General features: G+C 56.3%; 7 protein-coding genes across 7 annotated transcripts; 4 read left to right on the forward strand and 3 right to left on the reverse strand.

The window, feature by feature from the left end:
* Positions 1-569: 569 nt before the first annotated feature.
* On the forward strand, positions 570-1,259 carry IE81DRAFT_274268 (methionine sulfoxide reductase B; the record flags this gene model as incomplete). Its single annotated transcript, XM_025511440.1, has 4 exons — positions 570-674; positions 776-1,010; positions 1,092-1,159; positions 1,224-1,259. Coding segments are annotated over 4 exons (444 nt in total), but the record flags the coding sequence as incomplete, so codon positions are not given.
* A 174-nt stretch (positions 1,260-1,433) lies between these two features.
* Positions 1,434-2,748, reverse strand: IE81DRAFT_346975 (ClpP/crotonase; the record flags this gene model as incomplete). Its single annotated transcript, XM_025516098.1, has 5 exons — positions 1,434-1,551; positions 1,631-1,688; positions 1,765-1,967; positions 2,061-2,342; positions 2,414-2,748. 5 exons carry the CDS (start codon positions 2,746-2,748, stop codon positions 1,434-1,436), a joined length of 996 nt encoding a protein of 331 aa, XP_025370158.1.
* A 467-nt stretch (positions 2,749-3,215) lies between these two features.
* Positions 3,216-4,388, forward strand: IE81DRAFT_301304 (hypothetical protein). Its single transcript, XM_025512232.1, has 3 exons — positions 3,216-3,535; positions 3,641-3,765; positions 3,949-4,388. The coding sequence occupies exons 1-3, from the start codon at positions 3,470-3,472 to the stop codon at positions 4,022-4,024; spliced, it is 267 nt and encodes an 88-aa protein (XP_025370159.1). The 5' UTR covers positions 3,216-3,469; the 3' UTR covers positions 4,025-4,388.
* Positions 3,969-5,298, reverse strand: IE81DRAFT_312848 (histone-fold-containing protein). Its single transcript, XM_025512468.1, has 2 exons — positions 4,564-5,298; positions 3,969-4,393 (listed from the first exon to the last, which is right to left on the reverse strand). Exons 1-2 carry the CDS (start codon positions 5,065-5,067, stop codon positions 4,268-4,270), a joined length of 630 nt encoding a protein of 209 aa, XP_025370160.1. The 5' UTR covers positions 5,068-5,298; the 3' UTR covers positions 3,969-4,267.
* A 226-nt stretch (positions 5,299-5,524) lies between these two features.
* Positions 5,525-8,537, forward strand: IE81DRAFT_366177 (hypothetical protein). The gene is made up of 4 exons (XM_025516991.1): positions 5,525-6,099; positions 6,173-6,867; positions 6,953-7,826; positions 7,890-8,537. The coding sequence occupies exons 1-4, from the start codon at positions 5,821-5,823 to the stop codon at positions 8,175-8,177; spliced, it is 2,136 nt and encodes a 711-aa protein (XP_025370161.1). The 5' UTR covers positions 5,525-5,820; the 3' UTR covers positions 8,178-8,537.
* A 4,857-nt stretch (positions 8,538-13,394) lies between these two features.
* IE81DRAFT_346978 (hypothetical protein) lies at positions 13,395-17,534 on the forward strand (the record flags this gene model as incomplete). The annotated part of the gene is made up of 2 exons (XM_025516099.1): positions 13,395-15,263; positions 15,336-17,534. 2 exons carry the CDS (start codon positions 13,395-13,397, stop codon positions 17,532-17,534), a joined length of 4,068 nt encoding a protein of 1,355 aa, XP_025370162.1.
* A 253-nt stretch (positions 17,535-17,787) lies between these two features.
* IE81DRAFT_322923 (hypothetical protein) lies at positions 17,788-19,050 on the reverse strand. The gene is made up of 2 exons (XM_025513779.1): positions 18,464-19,050; positions 17,788-18,295 (listed from the first exon to the last, which is right to left on the reverse strand). The coding sequence occupies exons 1-2, from the start codon at positions 18,614-18,616 to the stop codon at positions 18,122-18,124; spliced, it is 327 nt and encodes a 108-aa protein (XP_025370163.1). The 5' UTR covers positions 18,617-19,050; the 3' UTR covers positions 17,788-18,121.
* Between the last annotated feature and the right edge of the window lie 1,514 nt (positions 19,051-20,564).

The following is a 20,564-nucleotide window of genomic DNA, read 5'->3' on the forward strand; positions in this document are numbered from 1 at the left end:
GGCACCTTGCCGTCATTCGTGATTCGTGGTTATTCGTGATTCGATCTGAGGCGGCGTTCATGCGCCTGCGCCTCTGCATGCCATCCACCGCGCGTCTCACAAAGCCGTATCGAAAATTTGCATCGCTGAGCACGTGACTGTCCTCTTTCCCGGCCGAAATTTGTAAAGCTCACCTCCACCTCAATCCAGACTTGCAGCAGCTGCTGGCTAAGCCCGGGCTTACGCACAGCGTATGCGGCTCAGCACGCAGGGGATCAGAACACCTCGCTACCGCGGGGTGTCGTACGACGATGGGCAGTCTGAGTGGTCCTGAACTATACGCAGCGATTGGCGCCTCGAAAGCCCGCACATCATTCCTCTTTCCATTGACCAACCACCCTCAGATCGCCTTTTCTCTCATGCTCTTGCCACGCATCATCAAACGCTACGCAACCCCAGCCACAGCATCAGCAATTGCTTTGGGCCTGTCCGCACCTTTGCTTTACACGGCCTCCAACCAAATTGCCACCCGCATAGTCGGCACTGCGCCGCTCAGGTCTTTTCAGACAACTACACCTTGGTACTTGCACCCGAGTAGGCCAGCCAGTATGGGATCCGATGCTTCCAAAGTCACGGGAAACTTTCCGAAGGGGAAGAGCGAGAGCGAGTGGAGAGCGCAGTTGAGTCCTGAGCAGGTGAGTGCTTCTCCGTGCAATGATGCGGCTCCGTACAGCTCGCGGCGGGCCATGCCAACACTGCCACCATACTTCCTTCCTCTTGTGTAACCCCGACTCAGTTCCGCATCCTGAGAGAAAAGGGAACTGAGCCGGGCTTTTCCTCCGAGCTCGACTCTCACTACCCCAAGGAAGGCGTGTACAGCTGTGCAGGCTGCCACACTCCTCTCTACAAGGCGTCCCACAAGTTCAAGTCGGGCTGCGGTTGGCCCGCTTTCTTCGATGCTATTCCAGGCACGATTGACAGGCATGTGGACAGGAGCTGGGGCATGAAGCGAGTAGAGATCACTTGCAAAGGTGAGTGGACGATGCACTTCGGCGCTCTGTGCGGTTTGGGCGTGGCTGAAGTGCTGTCCGGCTTGGCTGGGTCCTGTACAGCTTGCGGAGGTCATTTGGGACACGTTTTTGAGGGAGAAGGCTTCAACAACCCAACAGACGAGCGGCATGTGAGTCACCGATATTTCAAGCATGGGTCGTAACCCGCTGCTTACCAATCCGTGTTTGACTCAGTGCGTGAATGGCGTGTCAATCCGCTTCGACGAGAACGCAGAGCAGAAGCTCTAATCGTCGCATTCGAACAGTGAATGTATCGTTGCCCTGAATAGGGGCTGTTTCACATGCGAAATGCTATCACACTTTCCTTGAGCCAGTCACAGCGACCGTCGAACACACGGTATGCGGAGGTGCAGTGAACCAAAGGTATTCCTGGCCATGTCCGGCTCATGTTCCTGTGTACCTAGGTGCACGCTTTTCTGCGAACGCTCGCAAGCCCTCTTGCCGGTCATTGCTGTCCATTAGCCGATCATAGCAGGCTCTCTCCCAGTCCAGCGCTGCTTCACTGTGTTGAGCGGGAGCGCAAGCGGTGTAAGAGGCGTATCGGTGCCAAGCATGCAGTGGAACCCATAAAAGCGACTCACTTGTCGATTCCCAAACTTCTGTCAATTGCAGCTTTGGCAGCGCGCAATGCCAATGGTCCTGCTCGATCGAATGCCAAGTCAGCTTTCAGCGTCTAGCACGGTTCGCGAATTTGCAACAGTACGCGATCACGCACCATTGGCCGCCATAGACCTAGCGAGCTGCACGGACAAATTGAGCGCTTCGTCGCCTTCGTGTTCCTTGTCCTGAGCTGGCGCGTAGTGCTCCACCAACCCGAACTCCAGAGCTGTGCGCCCATCGAGGATGCGAGCGCTGAAAATGAGATCCTTGGCTCGACTTGTGCCCACCTGTCTTGTCAGACGCAGTGTGCCTCCAGCCCTGAGTCCGATTGAAAGCGAGCGTTTGGGCGGACAAAGGCGTGAGAAGCGCATGACTATGCTCATTCAAACCCAATCTGCTTCATCCGCTCACCCAGGAATGATTCCAAGTCTAGTTTCCGTCAATCCTAGTTTGGCTCCGGGCCCTGCCACCCTAACATCCGTGGCGAGAGCTAGCTCCAATCCTCCCCCCAGAGCTGTCCCATCCAGCGCCGAGATGCTGGGCACTTCGAGCTTTTCTAAAGCTGTGAAAGTCCTTCGAAGACCGAGCAGAAAATCATTCACCTCCGCAGGAGACATGGACTTGCGTTCCCTCAAGTCCGCACCAGCGCAGAATGTGCTGGGAACCAGTGATCGAACCACGAGCACGCGCGTGCTGCGTCAAGCAAGCCAGACGATTTCACTTCAGTCCATTTCGGCAAATTTGAGCATCGAATTGATACTCACCCGTCATGTCGCACTGCATTCACGCACTGCTCCAGCTCTCCTAGCATCTGGACGCCAATGGCATTTCGCGCAGGAGCTCTGTCCAGCGTGAGCAAGCTGATATGCCTGTCCAGCTCCGATGGGTCTGCCGACTGACCAGATGACGGGTGATGAGCCACGGACCTGGAGAGCGGGCTCTCGGAGAGCTTTTCAAGGTAGGCTAGGGGTCTGGCTGTGCTGTATGCGCGCAGGTGACTGGAGGAGTCGACCAATCGCTTTGTTGACCCTTGGCACGCTATGCCTGTAGGTGAGCAGCTGGACCCTGTAAGGGAGCGCAGCGCTGACCGAGAAAACATCTTTGTTGCGAGGAGTGCCTTCCAAGACTCAAGGCGAGGTGATCGAAAGAGGTGAAGGTGAGATGGCTGCATCGAGATTCAAGATCCAAGTTGAAGTCACGAGCCGGATGACGAGTCACCCATTTGGACTCACGACTCGCATTCAATGATTCTTCTGGGCAGGATAGTCACACAAGCTGCAGGCTGTTGGTGTCAAGCTCTGGAGAAGCCCCACACGGGCCGCGCCTGCTGCTGCGCTGATAGATCTCCAGCAAACTCACGACTGCTACTCGCGACTCTGTGTAGCGGTACGGTACCCATACCGGTATATAGGTACAGGTGGCTCGCAACGCACAGCCCCATAAAACCCGCCTTCAGCGTGCAGAGGGTATTGTGATTATATATGCACACGCGCGAGTCGCGAAGCTGCAGCAAGTCCGCGGGTCAATCGTGAAAGTCCGCTTACGAGCGGGGTGTGTATAGTTGACCACGAATCGCCATTAAGCAATATTGAGCGCATATATATGCCATCATTCAAGTTCTCCAGGCTGTCACATCTCACATCTTCATCTGCTTCGACTAAGTCGCTTCGAATTTTGATCCAACGCCGCTCTACGATTGACTCTGAGATACAAGCCGTCACGCCGAGCAATCGCAGTCGAGGGTCCCCACCTATCACCACACCCTGTTTTGCCCGACCAACCGACTCATCCATCCGACACTTCTGATTGCGTATTGCAGTATGTCAGCCGCACCTGCTTCCGTTGATGGAGTACCATTAGGGAGGCAACCAGAAGATCACATCAAGGTAAGTGTATCTCCTAGTCTCCCAACACGTCTGTCACACCAGTGATCTGACCTTTCGCGCGCATCATGACCGCGTCTCGACTCTCGACTCTCGACGCCTTTGCAGGTGATGGCCGGCAAAACACCATCAAAGTTTACCGACCCCTGCAGAAGAGCATCGGCGCTTTCGATGAAATGCTTGGAGGATAACAGCTACGACAAAGCGAAGTGCGCAGAAGCTTTTCAGGTGTAGTGAGTGCTGCATGACATCCGAATCAAAAATGCTGGTTGGTGCCTGTTGCTGCTATAGTCAGGTGGCGAGGCGCAGTCGCAGTGTGACGAGTCCCAAGGCAAGATTGCAGACAATCGTCTTGTCACATCACTGCAGCGGTACTTCACATTTACTGACTCGCACACGATCACCCTTTTGCACAGTCGTGATTGCAAAAAGACGTGGGTCGAGCAAAGGCGGAAGGACAGGAGGGAGGGCAGGCCTGGGGCCTGGGATTGAAAGCATTTCTTCAATGAATGATCCGGCCTTGAAATGCTCATGTCTCCGGTCGCAACTTTCGGAATCCGGCGCATGGCGCATTGGTCTGCCACTGGAATGGCAGCGGGCATCTATGGTTGAGGTTGAGGCGCGAAGAGGGTATGCTACAAGTTGGTAATGGGGCATGCAGACACTGCTAGGTGGACAGGATTGTAGGGCACGCGGGGAAATGATCGTGGCGCGAGGAGGACAGTCAAAGCGACATCACTCGTCATCGCCATCGCCATCGTCTCCATCTTGATCCTCATCGTCTTCCAGTCCCTCGTCTGCATCCGTAGTGCCACGCGCGGCGCCCCTTCTTGACCGCTTACGAGGAGTTGCTTCTTGTGCCTTAAAAAGAGTGAGAGCGTGTGCAGCGACCACCGTCAGCTATTTGGTACTACAAACCGCGCCATTCTCGCATCTGCTTTTCTGGAGTGGGTCGTTGATGCATACATCTGGTCCCAGCCTTGCGGCACACCAATGCGTGACAACATTCTCTGCGAGCTCGCTGGACTCACCATCCTGTATCTGCTTAGCCACACATTACAAACAGCCTCGTAATCGTCAAAGCCTAGCGTGCGCATAGCATAGAGCACATCGTCCCCATTGATGGTCTTTCTCTTCTCATCCAGACACCTGTCCGCAGCTTCCGAGGTCAGAAAGGCGATGAACTCGCAGACGCAGTCCTGCACGCAGTCTTTGGCATCTCTCGCTATCTTGCTGGATGCCGGTATGCTGAGCTTCATCAGTCTGCTGATGTTGGCGATGGGAAGAGTGGCAAGCGGGGGCAATGCGGGATGATTGGGATCTTCGGGGTCGAAATCTGCGGGCAATCCTTCCAGGTCGTCGTACAACTCCTCTGCTCCTTCCTCGTACTCCTGAGCTTCGCCCGAGTCGTCTAGCTCTGCCGCGTCTCGATGTGACATCGCAGCATCCTCTGGAGCAGAATTGGAGAGCGCATATGCCGAATGAAGCTGCGGGCCGGACCCATGTGAAGTTGATGAGGAGGATGGATTGGCCATCTCGGTCGAGCGAAAGTTTGGCCGGCGATGAGTGGAGAGTGGTGAAACGTGCCTGCCCTTCTGTTTCCGGTTTGTGAGGTTGTGCAAGCTTGGCGAAAGGTCCGATCAGCGGGTCATCTCCGACACTGCAGTCGCGGGTCGTAGGTGGAGTCAGGATTGAAGATGGGACGCGATCCATGAATGGGGTTCGTTAGTCAAGAAGCAGTGTGTATATAATCTTGAATCACGAATCTTGAAGGGGAGGATGTCTAGCACGACGCTCAGCCGCCCCAGACACGACTTACTGTTGTAATTTGTCGCTATCAGATCGCAGGAAGATGCAGCAGGCCTCCCTCCACCCACGCACGTGATTGCGATAGTCATGACGACCCATGCAACGCACGAGGGGAGATTCTTGATTCCAAGCTAATCAAGACTCACTGCTCATCAACTTGGCGACGAAGAAATCCACTTGTATCCATCAGCTTCATAATTATACCCCGGCTCTTGCTCCTACCGCCCTGCATTAGCTTCCTCATAAACATTGGAGCTGGTACCTGTCATCCAATATGACTGTCATCTGAACTCCTTCATCGTCGCCAGCACAGCCGCTAGCTCGTGCACCGTTAGCCGCTTCTAGACATCTTCAGCACCCCGACCACTACACTGTGTCTCATATCAGCGCTTTCCATACCTCGCTCATCGGACTTCGCACATTGAACAGCTATAGCGAATCACTCGCGCGCTGCGCCCATCGCTGAGGCTCTCGCCAACATGCCAGCACGCAAGTCAGGCGCCTCTCGGACGCTGGCACAAGCTCCAGCGTTCTGGGTGGAGATTCCTCCGAGGAGCTCCAAGGCTACCTACCATCGCAATTTCAAAGCCTTTTTGGCGTCGCAGCAGCACAATGCGAATGATGTGGTCGATATCACGCGAAGCACAGGGGTGCAGGATGCTGTGATAGAGGCGCGAACGCCTGGCGACGCCTTCGCCTCTGCCAGAGATTCATCGCCAACAAATTCGGAGATGATTGTGTCGGATGAGTTGGCTGCGGTGAGTGGTGTGATGACGGGGCCGGATGGCATGCTTGCGTTGTCTTACTGAACGCACCTATCTTCTCGTTCAGCTGGGGCCACGGCTCGTGGCACCTGCGAACGGCAGCAGCACCAGCCTTGCGACATGCACTTCTTCCGGGCCGGCGCCGCCGCTGCCAGACGAGAGAAATGGCGGCTCGTCGTCGCTGTCATCGAAGCGGGCTGCTATTCGCCTGTCTCCCGACGAGGACATGCTGCCGGCAGTGGAAGCCTCTTCTTCGTGGCGTAGACTAGATGATCGCTCGCGAACAACCCTGTTCTTGGGCGAGTCTCAAAACGATGACGATGCCTCCATCGTGTCGACATTTCGACCCCGCCATCTCGTCTCACCCGCGAAATCAAATGATACGAGTCGAAGTGACTCCCTGCTGCGCATCAGCGCGCCTAAGACGAATGCGCCGAGCCTCTCGATCAACGGAGGCGCGGTGCCCAGCGCCACGACTGCTCAGACGATCATCGTAGCAGATACTGACGATGATTCTGACGAGGGACCCGCACCTCGCAAGGCAGGGCGACGCCTTGTGCAGGAGCCATTGCCAAAGCCGCAGAAACCTCTCAAATCTTCAACCCGGGCGTCAGCTAGCGCAACGTCAGGCAAGCGGAAGCGAAAGGACTCCTCCACGTCGTCGAGCTCCTCTAGCTCCTCGGATTCGTCCGACACATCGGACTCGTCAGACTCAACCACTTCAGATACTTCTGATGAGGATCTGGAGCAAGACCTCAATGTGTAAGTCTGAGTTGCGAGCTCATCCGCATACATCCTCGTCAGCATTTCATAGATTGACAATCCTCTCTGATTGACCACCATTCAGCGACGCCTTCGTCCGCTCGACCGGAGTACGTGCAGAGCAGGAGCAAAAGGCGAAGAGGCTCGCTTCTCTCAAACGGCGGAGGGACCGCAAACAGCAAGGATTGTCCACTGAGGAGGATTCTGACTCGGATCAGGGCTCTTCTTCGGGAGATGAAGATGATGATACGCCACCTTCACGCCGTCCGAACCCCTACCTTGGTGCTGAGAACAAGCGGAGCTCCTCAAAATCGGAGTCCAAACGATCTCAAAAGGACAATAGCAGAAAAAAGAAGAAGAAGGACAGGAAGCGGAAGAAGAAAAAGAAGAAAGAAGCGGAAAGAAATGAGAAAGTCCGCTCAGAGTCTAAGAAGCGTGGCAAGACAAAGAAGAGCGCAGAGTTGAATCTACCGCCAGATCGTCACGTCGATCTACAGCAGCTTGGCTTTCTTAGGGCTTCAACAAAGGATTATGCCGACCAGTATGTCCGCTGGCTTAGCTTTCGCCTTCTTGGGATGGAAATTCCTGAAAGCAACCAACGACTTTGGGACCAAGCTCGTCGTCATTTGCAACAGGAGGTCAAGGCGATAGAGAGCGGTGTGATGACGCAAGCCATGCGTCGCTCGTTCTACTGGCATCTTCGGCACTATCAGAAGTTTTTGAGAAAGCACGCTGGCGACCGGAGCCTTCACGGTTGCGCGGCATGCGGCAATAGGATGCACCCCTCGGACTCCTACTTCACCTTCCACGGACCTTTTTATCACAAGAAGGATCTTACCGCGTACACGAAGGTGGACTATGCCAATACGTCCAGCGACGAGGAGTCCGCCCAAGATGATATATGGACTCCAAAACGCGAAGGAGGCAACGACCCCAAGACGCGCAAACGGTCTTTCTATGTGAGTGCATCGCTGCCACGTCGATCGGGCTACTGCGGCTGATCCCTTTACCACTTCCAACAGGTCGGAGCGTCGTGCGCATCGCGAGCTCGGCTTTTGCACTCGCTTGCGCATTGGGAGATCAGCTTCGCCCGACATTTGAAAAAGTCCGCGTCTTTTAAAAGGGTGGAGCAGGAGCTGGACGAGCAGGACCGTCCTGCGGGAGATGACGATTTGGACGCCATTGCCGACGAGAACGTCAAGGCGCTGATGAATCGCTTGCAGAGGTGGCAGAGGAAATCGCAGGAAATTGCGGTGGGAAAGGATAAAGCTGCCACGCATGTGGACCGCTTCCCTTGGAAAGAGGAATAGCGCGTCAAAGAACGACACAGCCCCGAAAGAACGACACAGCACCGGTCAAGATCGAGCAGCTTCGATCCGCACCTCCATTCGACGATCAGAGCAGGATGAGAGGCAGTCCGTTGTACTATACAAAGTCCCGGCGAGTTCCGGCGACTTTGATGTCATCCATCATTTCCGTGCGATCTTCGGCCTTCTACTCTGGCATGGACATAGCCCTAGCCCTCGCTGCATGACGATCTCGTGGCTTGTCGCTTGTTTTTAGTTGTATTAATCATCAATCAACGACTTGCACGAAAACGCACATAGCGCTCTAATTTCGCACTGCCACAAAAGAAGTTGCAATTGAAAACCTGTTGGAAAAGGCAAAGGAAGGTCTTGTAAGCGGCCAAGGGGCGCTTGGGGCAACCTGCTCAAGCCAAGGCTCGCGTAGTCGATGCCAAGCAAACGTAATGACAAGGTACGTTGTGGCTCGCCTTACATTGCGCGAAGGGCAAAAAGCCTAGACCGCGTTCGGCACAACCGAGCCAAGCAGCTATACCGGTACGCGTCACCCACATCGACGCGTCGAACCGGTTCAACAGCTGGGAACAAGAATTTCACAATCAGCAAAGGTTCACAATTGGGGGCAGTCGTGAGTTGAGCAGTCACTAGCGGCAATTGCAGTCTCCACATCATCCGAGGTTTTTCAAACGCTTCTTTGCCCTTTTTGGTGTGCGCTAGCTAATGCTTGCCGAGAGCTAGACAAGAATCGCAGCGGCAAATGTTGCAATCACAAGTTTTGAGCGCGAATTATTGTGAACGGGTGCGGCCGCGCCGCCTTGAAATGAGCGAGAACCATCTGCACGGTCGGCCCGATGCCAAAAAGTGCCAAGAGACCCCACACACTCTCTCATTTGTCCTTCAAGAACCTTGGGAGGAATGTGATCACCTTTGAGCCTTCCAACTGTCCTCATCTTACCCTTTCTCAATCTCGATCCGGGAAAAGAAGAAGACGGGATCAAGGACCGCCTAAATGGGATGGAGGCTTGACCCGGGATCGGCTTGGGGAGAGAGGTGCGTCGACTCGCCAAGTCGCGGCACACGCTACAAAGCGCCGCTACCGGCACAGGACTTGTTGTGCTCGAAAGTCTGTTGAGGCCGAGACCACAGGTCGGCTGCCGCTACCTTGCCTTACCCTACCTTTGCATACCTAACCATTCAATTGGGAGTTTAAATGTGAGAAGGGGACTGGTCGATGTCATAGCCAAGACTCTCCGGCGGCGGATCGGTACGAAATCGTCGATGGACGGCACGGCACGGTTCGCGAGGCTTTGGCATGGTAACTTGCTCCGGCCAGCTTGATCTTCGCGAGCGCCCGGAGCAGCGAACGCACAACCAAGCCTGAAATCGGATGAAAACGTCGGCTGAAGTCCGACACCGACTCATCCATGTCATCCACGGCCAACACGTCTGGACAATGTTCGCTTTAAAGGGTGCCTCTCGCGCATCTTCCCCATCACAGACCCGAGGGTCAAACATGGGCGGGAAAAACGTCACTCGGACGGTGTTGGAGCGGCAGAGTGAGAGCGTCATTGCGCATTGTCGAGGAAGCTCCGAGAGAGTTTGAGCTAGCTCGATATCTTCAACGACCCAAAGAATCACGAAACGATTGGTGGTGGGGGTGAGGCAGCTTGAGAAGGTTTGGTGCGATGCGATGCGCTGCGCTGGCATTGCGCGCATTTCCGTGAACGTGAGACACGGCCACGTCGAGACTTGGAAGACGAGGGCCAGAGCTGTGACCGAGAAGCGCTTGGCGGTGTGTGGCAGCGGCACTGTGACTGTGCCGTGCCGATGTTGTGCCTACACACCATCCATGCTACTACTACTGTTGACCACGAGTACAGTGCAAGTATCGTACAGCATCTGCTCGCGAAGCCGACCAATTTGAGCATCGTGATCTGGTCCAGACCGCGAACATGGCAAGTTGCACCGTCAAGCCTTCCCCATCATTCGCGGTGATTGTTGACGCGCGGCCGCTAGCCTGGCCAGCCGTGTCGAGATCACTGGACAGAAGGAAGCGGGGAATGAGCCCGTCGTCGCTCGAGGCGAGGTGACTCTTGTAAGATTGGAAGTCCGACACGGGATGCAGACTCGTCAGCAAGTCGGGATCGCGGTCCGGAGAAGTGGCGCGCACGTTTTCCGATGCGTTTTCCAGTTGCTCAAGCCACAACAGTGAACGTCGTCTGGCACGACTACAGATCCAATTTGCAGGTGCTCCGGTGAGTGTTGCTTTGTATTTCATCGAATGACGAGAGGAGATAGACGCGCACCCGCGAGCGATGCGTTTTCGAGCTTAACCATGATCGAGGCAAGACTAAGCTTGTAGGCTTTGGTAATTTGTGGTGAGCGCAGCATATTTAGTGACTCAAGCTGTCACACTGAAGGCCGCGGCAGCCTCAAGTCAGAACAGAGTGGTGCAGCCGTGAGAATTCGCTTGTCTTGCTTCCCCCGTCCGCTGGACACGGTTGCCACGAAGGGCAGCTAGGACAATCATCAATCGCGAATATTGGCCGATGTGTCAGCAAGCGGCAGCGGCTATACCTGTGAATATATGCTTCGACAGTGAGCGCGCATCCATGCCGCCGCGCGCGTACCGTGCGTCTCGTCTATAGCGGGCGTCCGCGGCGATTGTGATGTTGATGATGTCTCTCTTGTGGTGCCCAATCCTTGATAGTCACGCCTCGCTGTTGTCGAAATGCAGGTCCTCTAGCTGTGCACGCACATGCCCAGGCATGTTTCGTACGCCTCCAGCCGAATATTTGCCTCACGCCTGTGCTTTATGACCTAGCGAACCCAGTCAACCCGTCCGACAGCGGCTTAGTCACGAGTGAGCTTGCGCATGGTGGCTGCTGCTGCTGGGGCGAGGCTCTCGCGGTCAGCATCGGCTGGCTGGCTGGCTGCATATTTTGCTGCATGGATCACTTTCCTATCAATGATGGACGCCAAGCACTTGGTGGTGCATGCTGGCGATGAGCGTTCTCGTGCAGCATCGTGTAGAACATCACTGTGACTCTTGGACCATGCACCTCTGACGAAAGCTTGGCTTTCATACTACACTGGCCATGTGCTCCCGACTGCCGAGCTCCTCCCCGTCATGTAGCATGGCCCGATGCGAAACTACAGCGCCACCGGAGGTTGGTTGCATGTTATATAGCGTGCAAGCAAAGAGCCGGCCGGCACTTGATCACTCACGACTTAATTGCTGTATGCAGCTCGTGATTGCTGCATGCTCTTATTGCGACGCGGTCAGCATCAGCAGTTGCTGCACCGTTGTATGCATGCATGCGAGCGATCAGAGCGCGCGAGCTAGGAGCTTAAGTGCGAGCGCAGAGTCAAAGTACATAAACAACAATCACACAGACGGGCTTGGCAGCGGTCAAGCAAGCGCGCTCGCATCAGCTTGGACTCTCACCCAGGAGCACCGCGAGCAGCACACCAGAGTATGCATGCGCGCACCCATGCAGCTTGGACCCTGACGTTGAGTGAGCTTCACCGAGGAAGGGACGCACTCATCGATGAACTGCTGCTAGCGCTGCATCTTCACGATTCGTGATGAGTTTTTAGGTACAAGCCACCCGCGCATCGGGTCACCGACCAAGGCAGGCTAGGCAGGCAGGCCTGCCTTTGCGCTGAAATCTCCTGATTTCTGAACGCGCGCTTTAGCTCTCGGAGACTGCTGACCCTCGGAAGAGCCAGCGAAGGTGTGACCTGCTTTAGCACTCGTGCTCACTCGTCACCTATGAGAGGGGTCGTGCACTGCGTGCGAGGACCAGGGAACGCTCGCGATGATGACTGACATGGCACCTTTGACTGATGAGGTTGTCATTCGCATTCGCAATCAAGGCCCCAGCAGCAGCAGCAGCAGCTTTGCTGATGGAGAGCGATGATCCAGCGAGCGCGAAGAGGCGGCTCTGCTCCGCTCTGCCGTTCTGCATGCATGCAGCCCGTGTCAGGACCTCTTTGCTCGACTTGCGTGTCCTTATAGCCCGCGGGCAACGGCTCGGATGCGGGATAATCGACGACGATGGCATCAGCGCGTATGCAGCTGCTGCTGGTGAGCAGACGGGACGGGCGGGCAGGCAGGCAGGCAGGATCAGCGCTTGCTTGGCTCTATGGTGAGCATCATGCATCACATGTTCGACGATCCTCCCTCCCTACCATTGAGTCAGGTTGACACCGTACAACCGCTTGTTCAGTGACGTCTTTGAGCTTTCGCAACGCACTCGTCGCTGTCACTGTGATTTCACGCACTCACCACTATCTTGAAAACAAGCCTCTTTCCGGCCTCTTCCACATCGGCGTTCATCACAACCGCTAACGTCCCGTGCTCGTCAGCCCTTCTGACAACAAAGCCGATACAGCAGTGGCGTGTGCAGTCCACCACATCCTTTTACAAAGTCATTCATCCACACGTCTTTGTAAGAGAATTGGTCCATCAGATTTCTCATCCTTCACGACCGCACACCAACCTCTCATCGCACTTGCGGGCCAGCTTCTTTCTCCCTGTCAATTTAGCAAACTTCCAGCGCGCGTAGCGGCGGGCCGACCTCATCTCCCTCATTTCGCGCCACTCTTCTGGCTATCTCGACCTCATTCCTGTCTGCTCGTCTGCCCTGCATCGTCTCGTCCAGGGCAAATCTGCACGTACCACGGCCTGTCTCGCTACACTCCGACTGGCTTGTCTTTTCCCCTTTTCGGTCCTTTTCGGTGAGTGGCCCTTGCAAGATGTTGTATTGCACAATGTTGCTGTGATATTGGATGCTGCTTGTCATCGCATGGACGAGCGTGCGGCATCAGCCCATCTTCTGGGTACCATGCAACAATGCACCCTCGGTGTGGACAGATGAATGTGTGGGCCGCGCGCGGAAGGCATGATGGCAATCCCGCACTGGCTGTTCTCATTGTCGGCACGCAGCCACCGAGCAAAGATCGACTACAGCTCGCATGGGCGTTAGCGAGCGGGCTCCACAAACCCACTATTAGAACCTAGTCTTGCTGACTTCGCACGCCTCCCACTTTCTAGGCTTGGCAAGACGCGCACCGTTCTCCAGTCGGACCAGCAACTTCGTCCCGCCCTCGCTGTCACTTCATGACGCTTGCAGCACTGTCGCAATCCTGACCGCGCTCTTGCGTGTCGCAGTAGCTTCGAATCCTCTGAGCGCCTCCGAGCGTCACACTGGCGCAAAGATGGGTTCGATGACAGAGAGCGCCAACAGCTCCAACGGCACACTCCATGCCCTCGAGCACGCCCCCACTGCTTCGGGGCCGAGCTGCCGGTCTCGACTTGCCATGCACGATTCACGGGGCATAGACGGCGAGAGTCCTCCCTCCACCTGCGATGAGGACCTCCAATCTCAGAGCTACGACTCGCTCCCTGGTAGCCCGCGCTCCACAAGCGCAGTATTCCCAGGCGTCCGGATGAGCAGTCGTCCTCAAATCGGCACGGTTTCTGCTGCCATACCTATTGGAACTGCCTTGTGCGCTGGCGTGGCGAACCTAGCATCACACATCCTCGAGGTCAATACGGCGCCCGAACAATTGGCGATGGCTGCAGACGCTTCGCCGGTCAAGCGACGAGTACGGGGGGGACGCGCCTCTAGAAGACATCGGCAAGGGGAGCGGAGCACAGACGCTGCAGACTTGGTGGTTCCCAACCGGCGGAGCAGTCTAACCCTGACGTTGCAAGAAGCATCCGATGTAGCGAAGGGAGTGCTGGGGCTGACTGAGACAGACAAGACACTGTTGCCTCCTCGACTCTCCCCGGCGCGTGAGACAGAGAAGAGCGCCGATGAGAGCGTACCGCTCACAATCGATACCAACGTCCCCACTGAGATTGGCAGGACCCTTTCGACGTCCACTGCAGGCACCGATCAGTCCAGTACCGTGGAGAGTTCTGGCACAGCGGCGACTTCTGAAGCGCCATCGTCGATCGATCAGGTAGAAGTCGGAGTTGTCACTTCGCTCGATGGGAGTAAACTTCGCGAGCCGTCGTCGGAAGAATTACCAAGGGATGAAGGCGCCGAAAGAGGCTCAGCTTCGCATCCAGAAGGTCGGCGCGAAACTGCCACGAGCGTGGCTCAGAGCGTCCCTAGCTTCACGAAGATGCGTCGACTTCACGCCCTGTATGAGCTGGTCGAGACCGAGCGTTCTTATGCAGATGATCTCGGCTTGCTTGTCGAAGTGTTCTTTCGCAACCTTGGAGATCAGCCTTTCTTCTCCGAGCGCAGTGATCGCCTCGATACTGTTCAGCGTAACGCGGCGGAGCTGCTTTTGCTGCATCGCGAGATGGCAGACAACATGGAGCGAATACTGGAGGAGCATGGCGTATCGCCTTCGGACATGCTGTCAAAAGCCTCAGGAAGTCATATCGCTGCCAGCGCCGAAGCGGAAGCAGCTACAAGCCGCATTGCAAAATACTTTGGCAAGCTTGGGCCGCGTTTCGCGATCTACCAGGACTTTTGCTCCCGGCATGGCGAAGCATTATCCCTGGTCCGCGATGCTGAACGACGGCACGGCGGCGATGATTGGCGGAGCTACGAACGGTGCTGCAGCAACATTCTGCGCGGATTTTCTCGTTCGCCCACGCCAAGAAATGGCCTCTCCCGAGCAAACTCTAACCAGGGAACTTCGAGCGCGGGAAGCCTTGGCATCGCGCCCATGACGCCTACAGCCACCATCGCTCCACTATCTCCGCTGTACGACCATACGCGCGCTCCCAGCTCGCCTGATCAAGCCTTTGGCGCCTCGTTCGTTCAACTACCGCTCGTGGCTACGCCAGCCTCCGAGACAAGCTCGACTGGTGGAATGCTTCGAGATGGAGCTGCGAGATTGCTGTTCTCGGACTACTTTGTGAAGCCGATCCAACGTCTGTGCTTGTATCCGGTCGTACTGAGCACTCTGCTCAAGTACAGCGACGATGGCGACTCTGCTCACGCGTCGCTAAGTGAAGCTTTAGCGACGATGCGCCGCGTAGCAGAGGATGTTGACGAGGCGGGCAAGGAGCGAGAGAAGGTGCTGATGGCAGCCCTGATCAGTTCGCGTGTCGAGGCGACGCTGGTGAGTCCGAGCGAATGCAGCGCGGGCCGTGCACATTTTTGGCTGAGACCTTCCATCTGCCATCTCACTCAGAGTGTGACACCGACGCTCATAGCGTCGCTAGGACACTGCCTTCTCGCTGGCACCCTCGACGTGATGCATCATCACTCGGTCCTCCAGCCCTTGACTGCACCGCTTCGTTTCAAGTACTTTGCCGTCTTTGTGTACGAAGGTTTTGTTCTTTTTGCTAAGGTCCGCAAACCGACCGTCTACGAGCCCAAATTCTGGTTCCCGCTGTGGGCTGCCAAATTGTACGACGGCAAGGAAGGCTTTTTCAGTCGACTTGGAAGCGAGGAAGCGCCAGCGACGTCGCGAGAATACGCCTCCGTGCTACCCTATTCCTGCAGACTGATCTGCCTTGGAGGTCACAATTTCGAGCTGGTGGCTTCTTCTGCTCGCGAGAAGGAGACGTGGGTGGCGACGCTAGCACAAGCGATCGCTCATGCCCCCTTTTCACCGCCGAAAGGTGGTCCAAGCAGCTTCCCGTCAAGCCTGGGCGACTACTCCATCGCTAGCGATGACCTCCGCGTATCAGGTCTGGCAGAAGAGCATTCCGATGCGTTCCTCGACGCCGACCCTTTGGGCACATTCTTGACAGAGAACGCTGCTGCACCTTCTCCTGCCGATATCCTAGTGCGACATTCTCCCTTATCGGCACGAGCAGCAGTGGATCGAGCAATGGTCTTCTCGGAAGCCATTGTCGCCGCGCGCGCTGGTGCCATGAGAGAACGAGGAGATCAGTCCTCAAACACCCCCTCGATCGGCGCTGCAGTAGGGGCAGCTATTGGGGGTCTTGCTCGAGCTGCTGCACGGAAGGCGCCGCGCCGCGCCAGTACCCTTTTCGCGGACGATGAAAGACCTGTGCTGGAGGACGGTACACCTAGGGAGAGCGCATCTCCAACTCTCGTCGCGAGTCCGACCAAGCTGGACACCCAACTCGCACCTGCGTCAACGATGACTACTGGTTCCCCGACCTGGAAGGTGCGCGCAGCTCGCTCGCGACCGCCCTTGTTGTCCGTGCCCGCACAGCAAAGTAGCAGCTCTACAGATATCAGCGCGTCTCCCGTTCAGTCCGTTGCACAGCCAGACGGCAAGCGGAACTCACTCGCAGCTGATGCAGCCGTCCCGAGGCGGAAGAGCTTCGTCGACGATCGAAGAGCTTCTAGCTCAAGGCCTCCCAGCACTCGCAACAACTCGAGCATGACGAATCTCAAGAACATGTGGACGTCGCGCAGTAGGACAAGCTCCGCGGAATTCGACCTTAACGAGCTGTCCGCTCGTGCTGCAGCAGGGGCAGACGCACACGCAACAGGCCAGTATGCGCGTAATCGCGCTTCTGTTCAGCTAGCTGAAGACGCGGACCGGGCTTCGCCTGTCGAGCTGCTTCTCACTGACATGGAAGAGCAGCCGGGCAACGACGGGCACTTGACCTTCACCTCTCGAGCTTCAACGCTAAAAGGAGCGTTCAGCCTTCGCAGGCGGCAGCGTAGCGGAAGCGCATCGTCCGATTTTGGACCGCCTCCTCTGGCGGGCAGCATCACTCCTTACAATCAATCTCGGTCTGTCGTCAGCTCGCGGGAATCCCTGAATGTACCACCTTCGCCTCACAGACTCGCGGCTCGCCTTGCTCAGAGCAGTCGCGACTCACTGCGGCGCTCTTTCACTTTAGGCAGCAAGGGCAAGCAGCGTGCTATGAGCCTGCCTAGTGCAGTCGACGATGACGGAGCTCTGCGCTCCGGCAATCCGAACGCACTCCTTTCTGCGGAGTCTATCGCGAGTCGAGAATCTCTCTCGCCAATCGCCACACCTTCTGATCGCGGCAGCGGTCACACTAGTCCTTCTCTTTCGGCTGATGATGGGCATGTCCGGATTCCGAGCCCAGGCCCTGCGGACGGAGACGCATCGAGTAGCCCTGGACCTCTACCTGCCCTGACTCTGGCATGCGAAGCTTCCACCGTGCGTCCGGGCTTTCTAAAAGGCACACTCAAGAACACGCGCCGGCTCTCCACACGCTTCCTGGGCAGTCGTTCCACTCCACCCTTGTCGGGACTCAGATCCGTTGCCGAAACCACGCAGGAGCACGCATTTGGTGTGATGCAGCCGTTGGAGCCCAATCAGACTACCGCCGCTGTCAAGCTAGCCAACGCGCCAGAGCGCGAGAGAACGATCTCGACCACGCGACCGAGATCAATTTCACTGCAGACATCTGCTTCCAAGGAGGCATCAACCTGAAGCGCTTGGAAGAGGACGCTAATCGTCGACTTCGCCTTCGTCCAGTCGGACCTTTCGATATGCCATTCCAAACCACACGGAGCTATCACCCACATGCCTTTTTAACCCTTTGGACCACTCGTTGTCAGCAGTTCTCCTAATTCTTTCAAAATCTTGTGTTAGCTTCGGTGCCTTTCGGCCCAAACCGCATCGCGCAATGTAACTTTACGTTTCCACACAAATACCCCTCCCTTCTCCTGCTCCATCTGCCTTGGTTCCGGTCCTTGCAACGCAGTTGTTTGCTCGCACACTTGCACATCGCCTTCAACACCAGCTTTGGCTAGGTGACCTGACGATCTGGGGATCACGTCAACAGAGCTCGAGATGGAGAGCATATTTGATGCAGTCACACACTTGCTGGTTGATACGAACACACAAGTCATGTAATTGTCCAGGGTCATCTCGGCGGCACTGCGATGAGGCACGCGCCAACGTCGAGGAAGATGCTGTAAAAGGGGAGGAAAGCAGAAAGGTAGGATGCGCATGCAGGCTACAGAATGCAAGAGGACCCAGATGCCGGCATGTCGAAGACTGTTCCCAGAGCATCTCTACTCGAGCGTGGCAAAGGTAGCGGCAGCGACGTGCTTGGTCACGGTTGTGGTCTTGCTACCGTCGGTGAAGGAGCAGAAGACGCGCGCCTTGGAGTCTGGAAAGTTGCCGCTAAAGTCTCCCTTTTGGCAGTAAGCGGTCTGGAAGGAGAGCTTCTTGTTCTTGGGCACGTACTAAAGGGGGAGGCGGAGAGCATGAGAGAGAGAAGCGCATGAATTTAGTCGGAAGTGCGGGGGGGAGGAGATGATTCTATTGCGCTCATCGCGAGTGCCATCGACATGGCGCAGGGATCGGGCATCGTGTTCGTGCAGAGGATCCAAAGAAACAAGGCCAATACTCACGTTGATGCAGTTGCACCTCCAAGAGTTGCAGAACTCGTCCCCATTTCCTCCCTTGAAGTCGGCAATGACGCGGTCGTCGGCAGCTTGAGCGGCCGGGGCGAAAGCCACGAGCGCGGCGACGGAGGCGAAGGCGGCAACAAGAGTGAACTTCATGGTGGGCAGATGGATGATTGGGCCTGATGAGAGGGTGAAGGATGAGTGAGGAGGAGGATAAGGGTGGAAGATGGGTGGAAAGCGAGATGAATGTGGGGATGGGGGGAGCAAAACTGGAGGAGAAGGCGTCGAGAGAACCTCGTACTTGTACCTTTCCCGACCTGACCGACTTCGGCACCCTACTTGATCACGACTCGCGACTGCATGACTACAGCTGGTCAGCCATGCATGCAGCAGTCAGCAGTCAATGAGCGTCATCCGGCCCTTGCCCCTCCACTTGCCGAGATGATGAGAGTGGCACGTATGATGTCGAGGCGCCCGATCCAGGTCCAGAAGTGATATCGCTGATGCTGCTATCCGGCGGTTGGAGAGTCGTCAGCAAGTCCCCACATTTGGCGCGATTGAGCGTTCAAGTGCTGCTGCATTGCTTCTCGACATCAGCAGCAGTATAGTAGATGAAGTGCTCACTGCTGCTGAGCTCGTTCGCTGCTGATGCGCTCCATCCCACCTTCTGAGACCCGCGGCGAGCATTCATGGTACCTGCGGCATGCACGTTCGGAGAAGCAGCGACCGGCGGGCGGCATCTAATGTGATCGTCGATCGAGCCTCTTAATTGCTGATGCAGTCAGTCCGTCGACAGAGCATCTGCATCACGGATTCTGGGATGCTGTAGGTACATACACTTTGACCGTCAATGTGCCGGTACTGAAGTTACCTACAACAATGTGTTGATTGGCGTCAGCAGCTGCTTGCTTTTTGTTCCCGCGCGACAGCCAAGAGGCTCGATCGAGCCCTTCGAATCGCGCGGCCCCAGCAGGCCCGCCCCCTCTCCCCCGCAGTCTTGATTTCTCAAGCCACCGCGACTCCGGGCGCGGGCTCAGGATTGCAAGTGCAGGCCAGCAGCTGTACCGCCGTCTTCAAGATGGAAAAAGATGCGTCCCGAGACTTTATTGACTCGTAATTTGTGGTTGCTTGCACACCCACAACCGAGGCAGCGGACCAACGCGCGAGCACGTCGAGGCGCTAAGACACTCAACTTTTCGCCATTCGCAGTTTCGAGCTAGAAAAGGTCGATGGAATGCGACGTAAGCCCCGCATGGACATCTTTGACGCGTCAGCATGTCCCACCCGAAATGGCGGCAAGCGTCTCCAGTCAGATGAGGGGTGAATGGCGGTATTGACGCCCGTGCTGCGATACGAAGAGAAGGCGGAATGAGATGCAACTTCAAGAGTCGGACCCAAACCTGCGATCGTGCAGCCAGTTCAGCCACAGCCGACGAAACTCCGCAGATAGGCTTGATCGCCTGGAACGTGATGTTCATCCGGGGTGCCTGACCTATCAATCAGGTCCAGGGCAAGAGCAGGTGAGTCAGCAATCCACCACCAATCGTATGCGATTCCACAAGCGTGCGTGAGCCCTGCTTTCAGCACAACCGCATCCGATGTTCGCGAGGGCAGGGAATTTAAAGGAGAGTCACAGTGGAGCGCCGCAAGCACTGAGCCGCTTCTTGGCTTCCAGCAGCGGTGCGTTGTTCGGTACGTGGAACTCTCGTGTGGGTCATGTCTCTCCCTGCTGCTGCTGCTGCTTCGGAGATCAACGCTCTCGCGCATGAAATGTGGACCTTGCCGCCAGCTCGCGACTGCTGCTGCAAACCCCGATGCGATTTGTGATCGCGTCTGATCTCTTCAAGACGACCTCGGATCGCCTCGCCTCAACTGCTCAAGCAGCGTCATGGGCAATCAGCGTCTGCCCTGCGAGACGTTCGCCGACTGGCCAGCACACGCCGTTCAATCCTGCTCTACACGGCTTGGTCGAGAAGTCATCACTTTTCGCCTCGGTGCACACACACTTTCGACGGGATTGCGCGGTTCGCTCATAGCAACCTTCCAGTAGCCTCATCGCCCCTGCAAGAGGGCTGAAGGAGGGTTTCCATGATACGACTTGACC

This window comes from Ceraceosorus guamensis (genome assembly GCF_003144195.1).
Source record: "Ceraceosorus guamensis strain MCA 4658 unplaced genomic scaffold IE81scaffold_24, whole genome shotgun sequence".
NCBI classification, from domain to species: Eukaryota; Fungi; Basidiomycota; class Exobasidiomycetes; order Ceraceosorales; family Ceraceosoraceae; genus Ceraceosorus; species Ceraceosorus guamensis.

Coding starts and splice junctions, on each gene's coding strand:
- IE81DRAFT_301304 (XM_025512232.1), top strand. CDS start 3,470: ATGTCAGCCGCACCTGCTTCCGTTGATGGAGTACCATTAGGGAGGCAA. Junction 3,536..3,640: donor AACCAGAAGATCACATCAAG/GTAAGTGTATCT, acceptor ACGCCTTTGCAG/GTGATGGCCGGCAAAACACC. Junction 3,766..3,948: donor GCAGAAGCTTTTCAGGTGTA/GTGAGTGCTGCA, acceptor CCTTTTGCACAG/TCGTGATTGCAAAAAGACGT.
- IE81DRAFT_312848 (XM_025512468.1), bottom strand. CDS start 5,067: ATGGCCAATCCATCCTCCTCATCAACTTCACATGGGTCCGGCCCGCAG. Junction 4,394..4,563: donor GGCTAAGCAGATACAGGATG/GTGAGTCCAGCG, acceptor ACTCTTTTTAAG/GCACAAGAAGCAACTCCTCG.
- IE81DRAFT_366177 (XM_025516991.1), top strand. CDS start 5,821: ATGCCAGCACGCAAGTCAGGCGCCTCTCGGACGCTGGCACAAGCTCCA. Junction 6,868..6,952: donor CTGGAGCAAGACCTCAATGT/GTAAGTCTGAGT, acceptor ACCACCATTCAG/CGACGCCTTCGTCCGCTCGA. Junction 7,827..7,889: donor CGCGCAAACGGTCTTTCTAT/GTGAGTGCATCG, acceptor CACTTCCAACAG/GTCGGAGCGTCGTGCGCATC.
- IE81DRAFT_322923 (XM_025513779.1), bottom strand. CDS start 18,616: ATGAAGTTCACTCTTGTTGCCGCCTTCGCCTCCGTCGCCGCGCTCGTG. Junction 18,296..18,463: donor GGAGGTGCAACTGCATCAAC/GTGAGTATTGGC, acceptor CTCCCCCTTTAG/TACGTGCCCAAGAACAAGAA.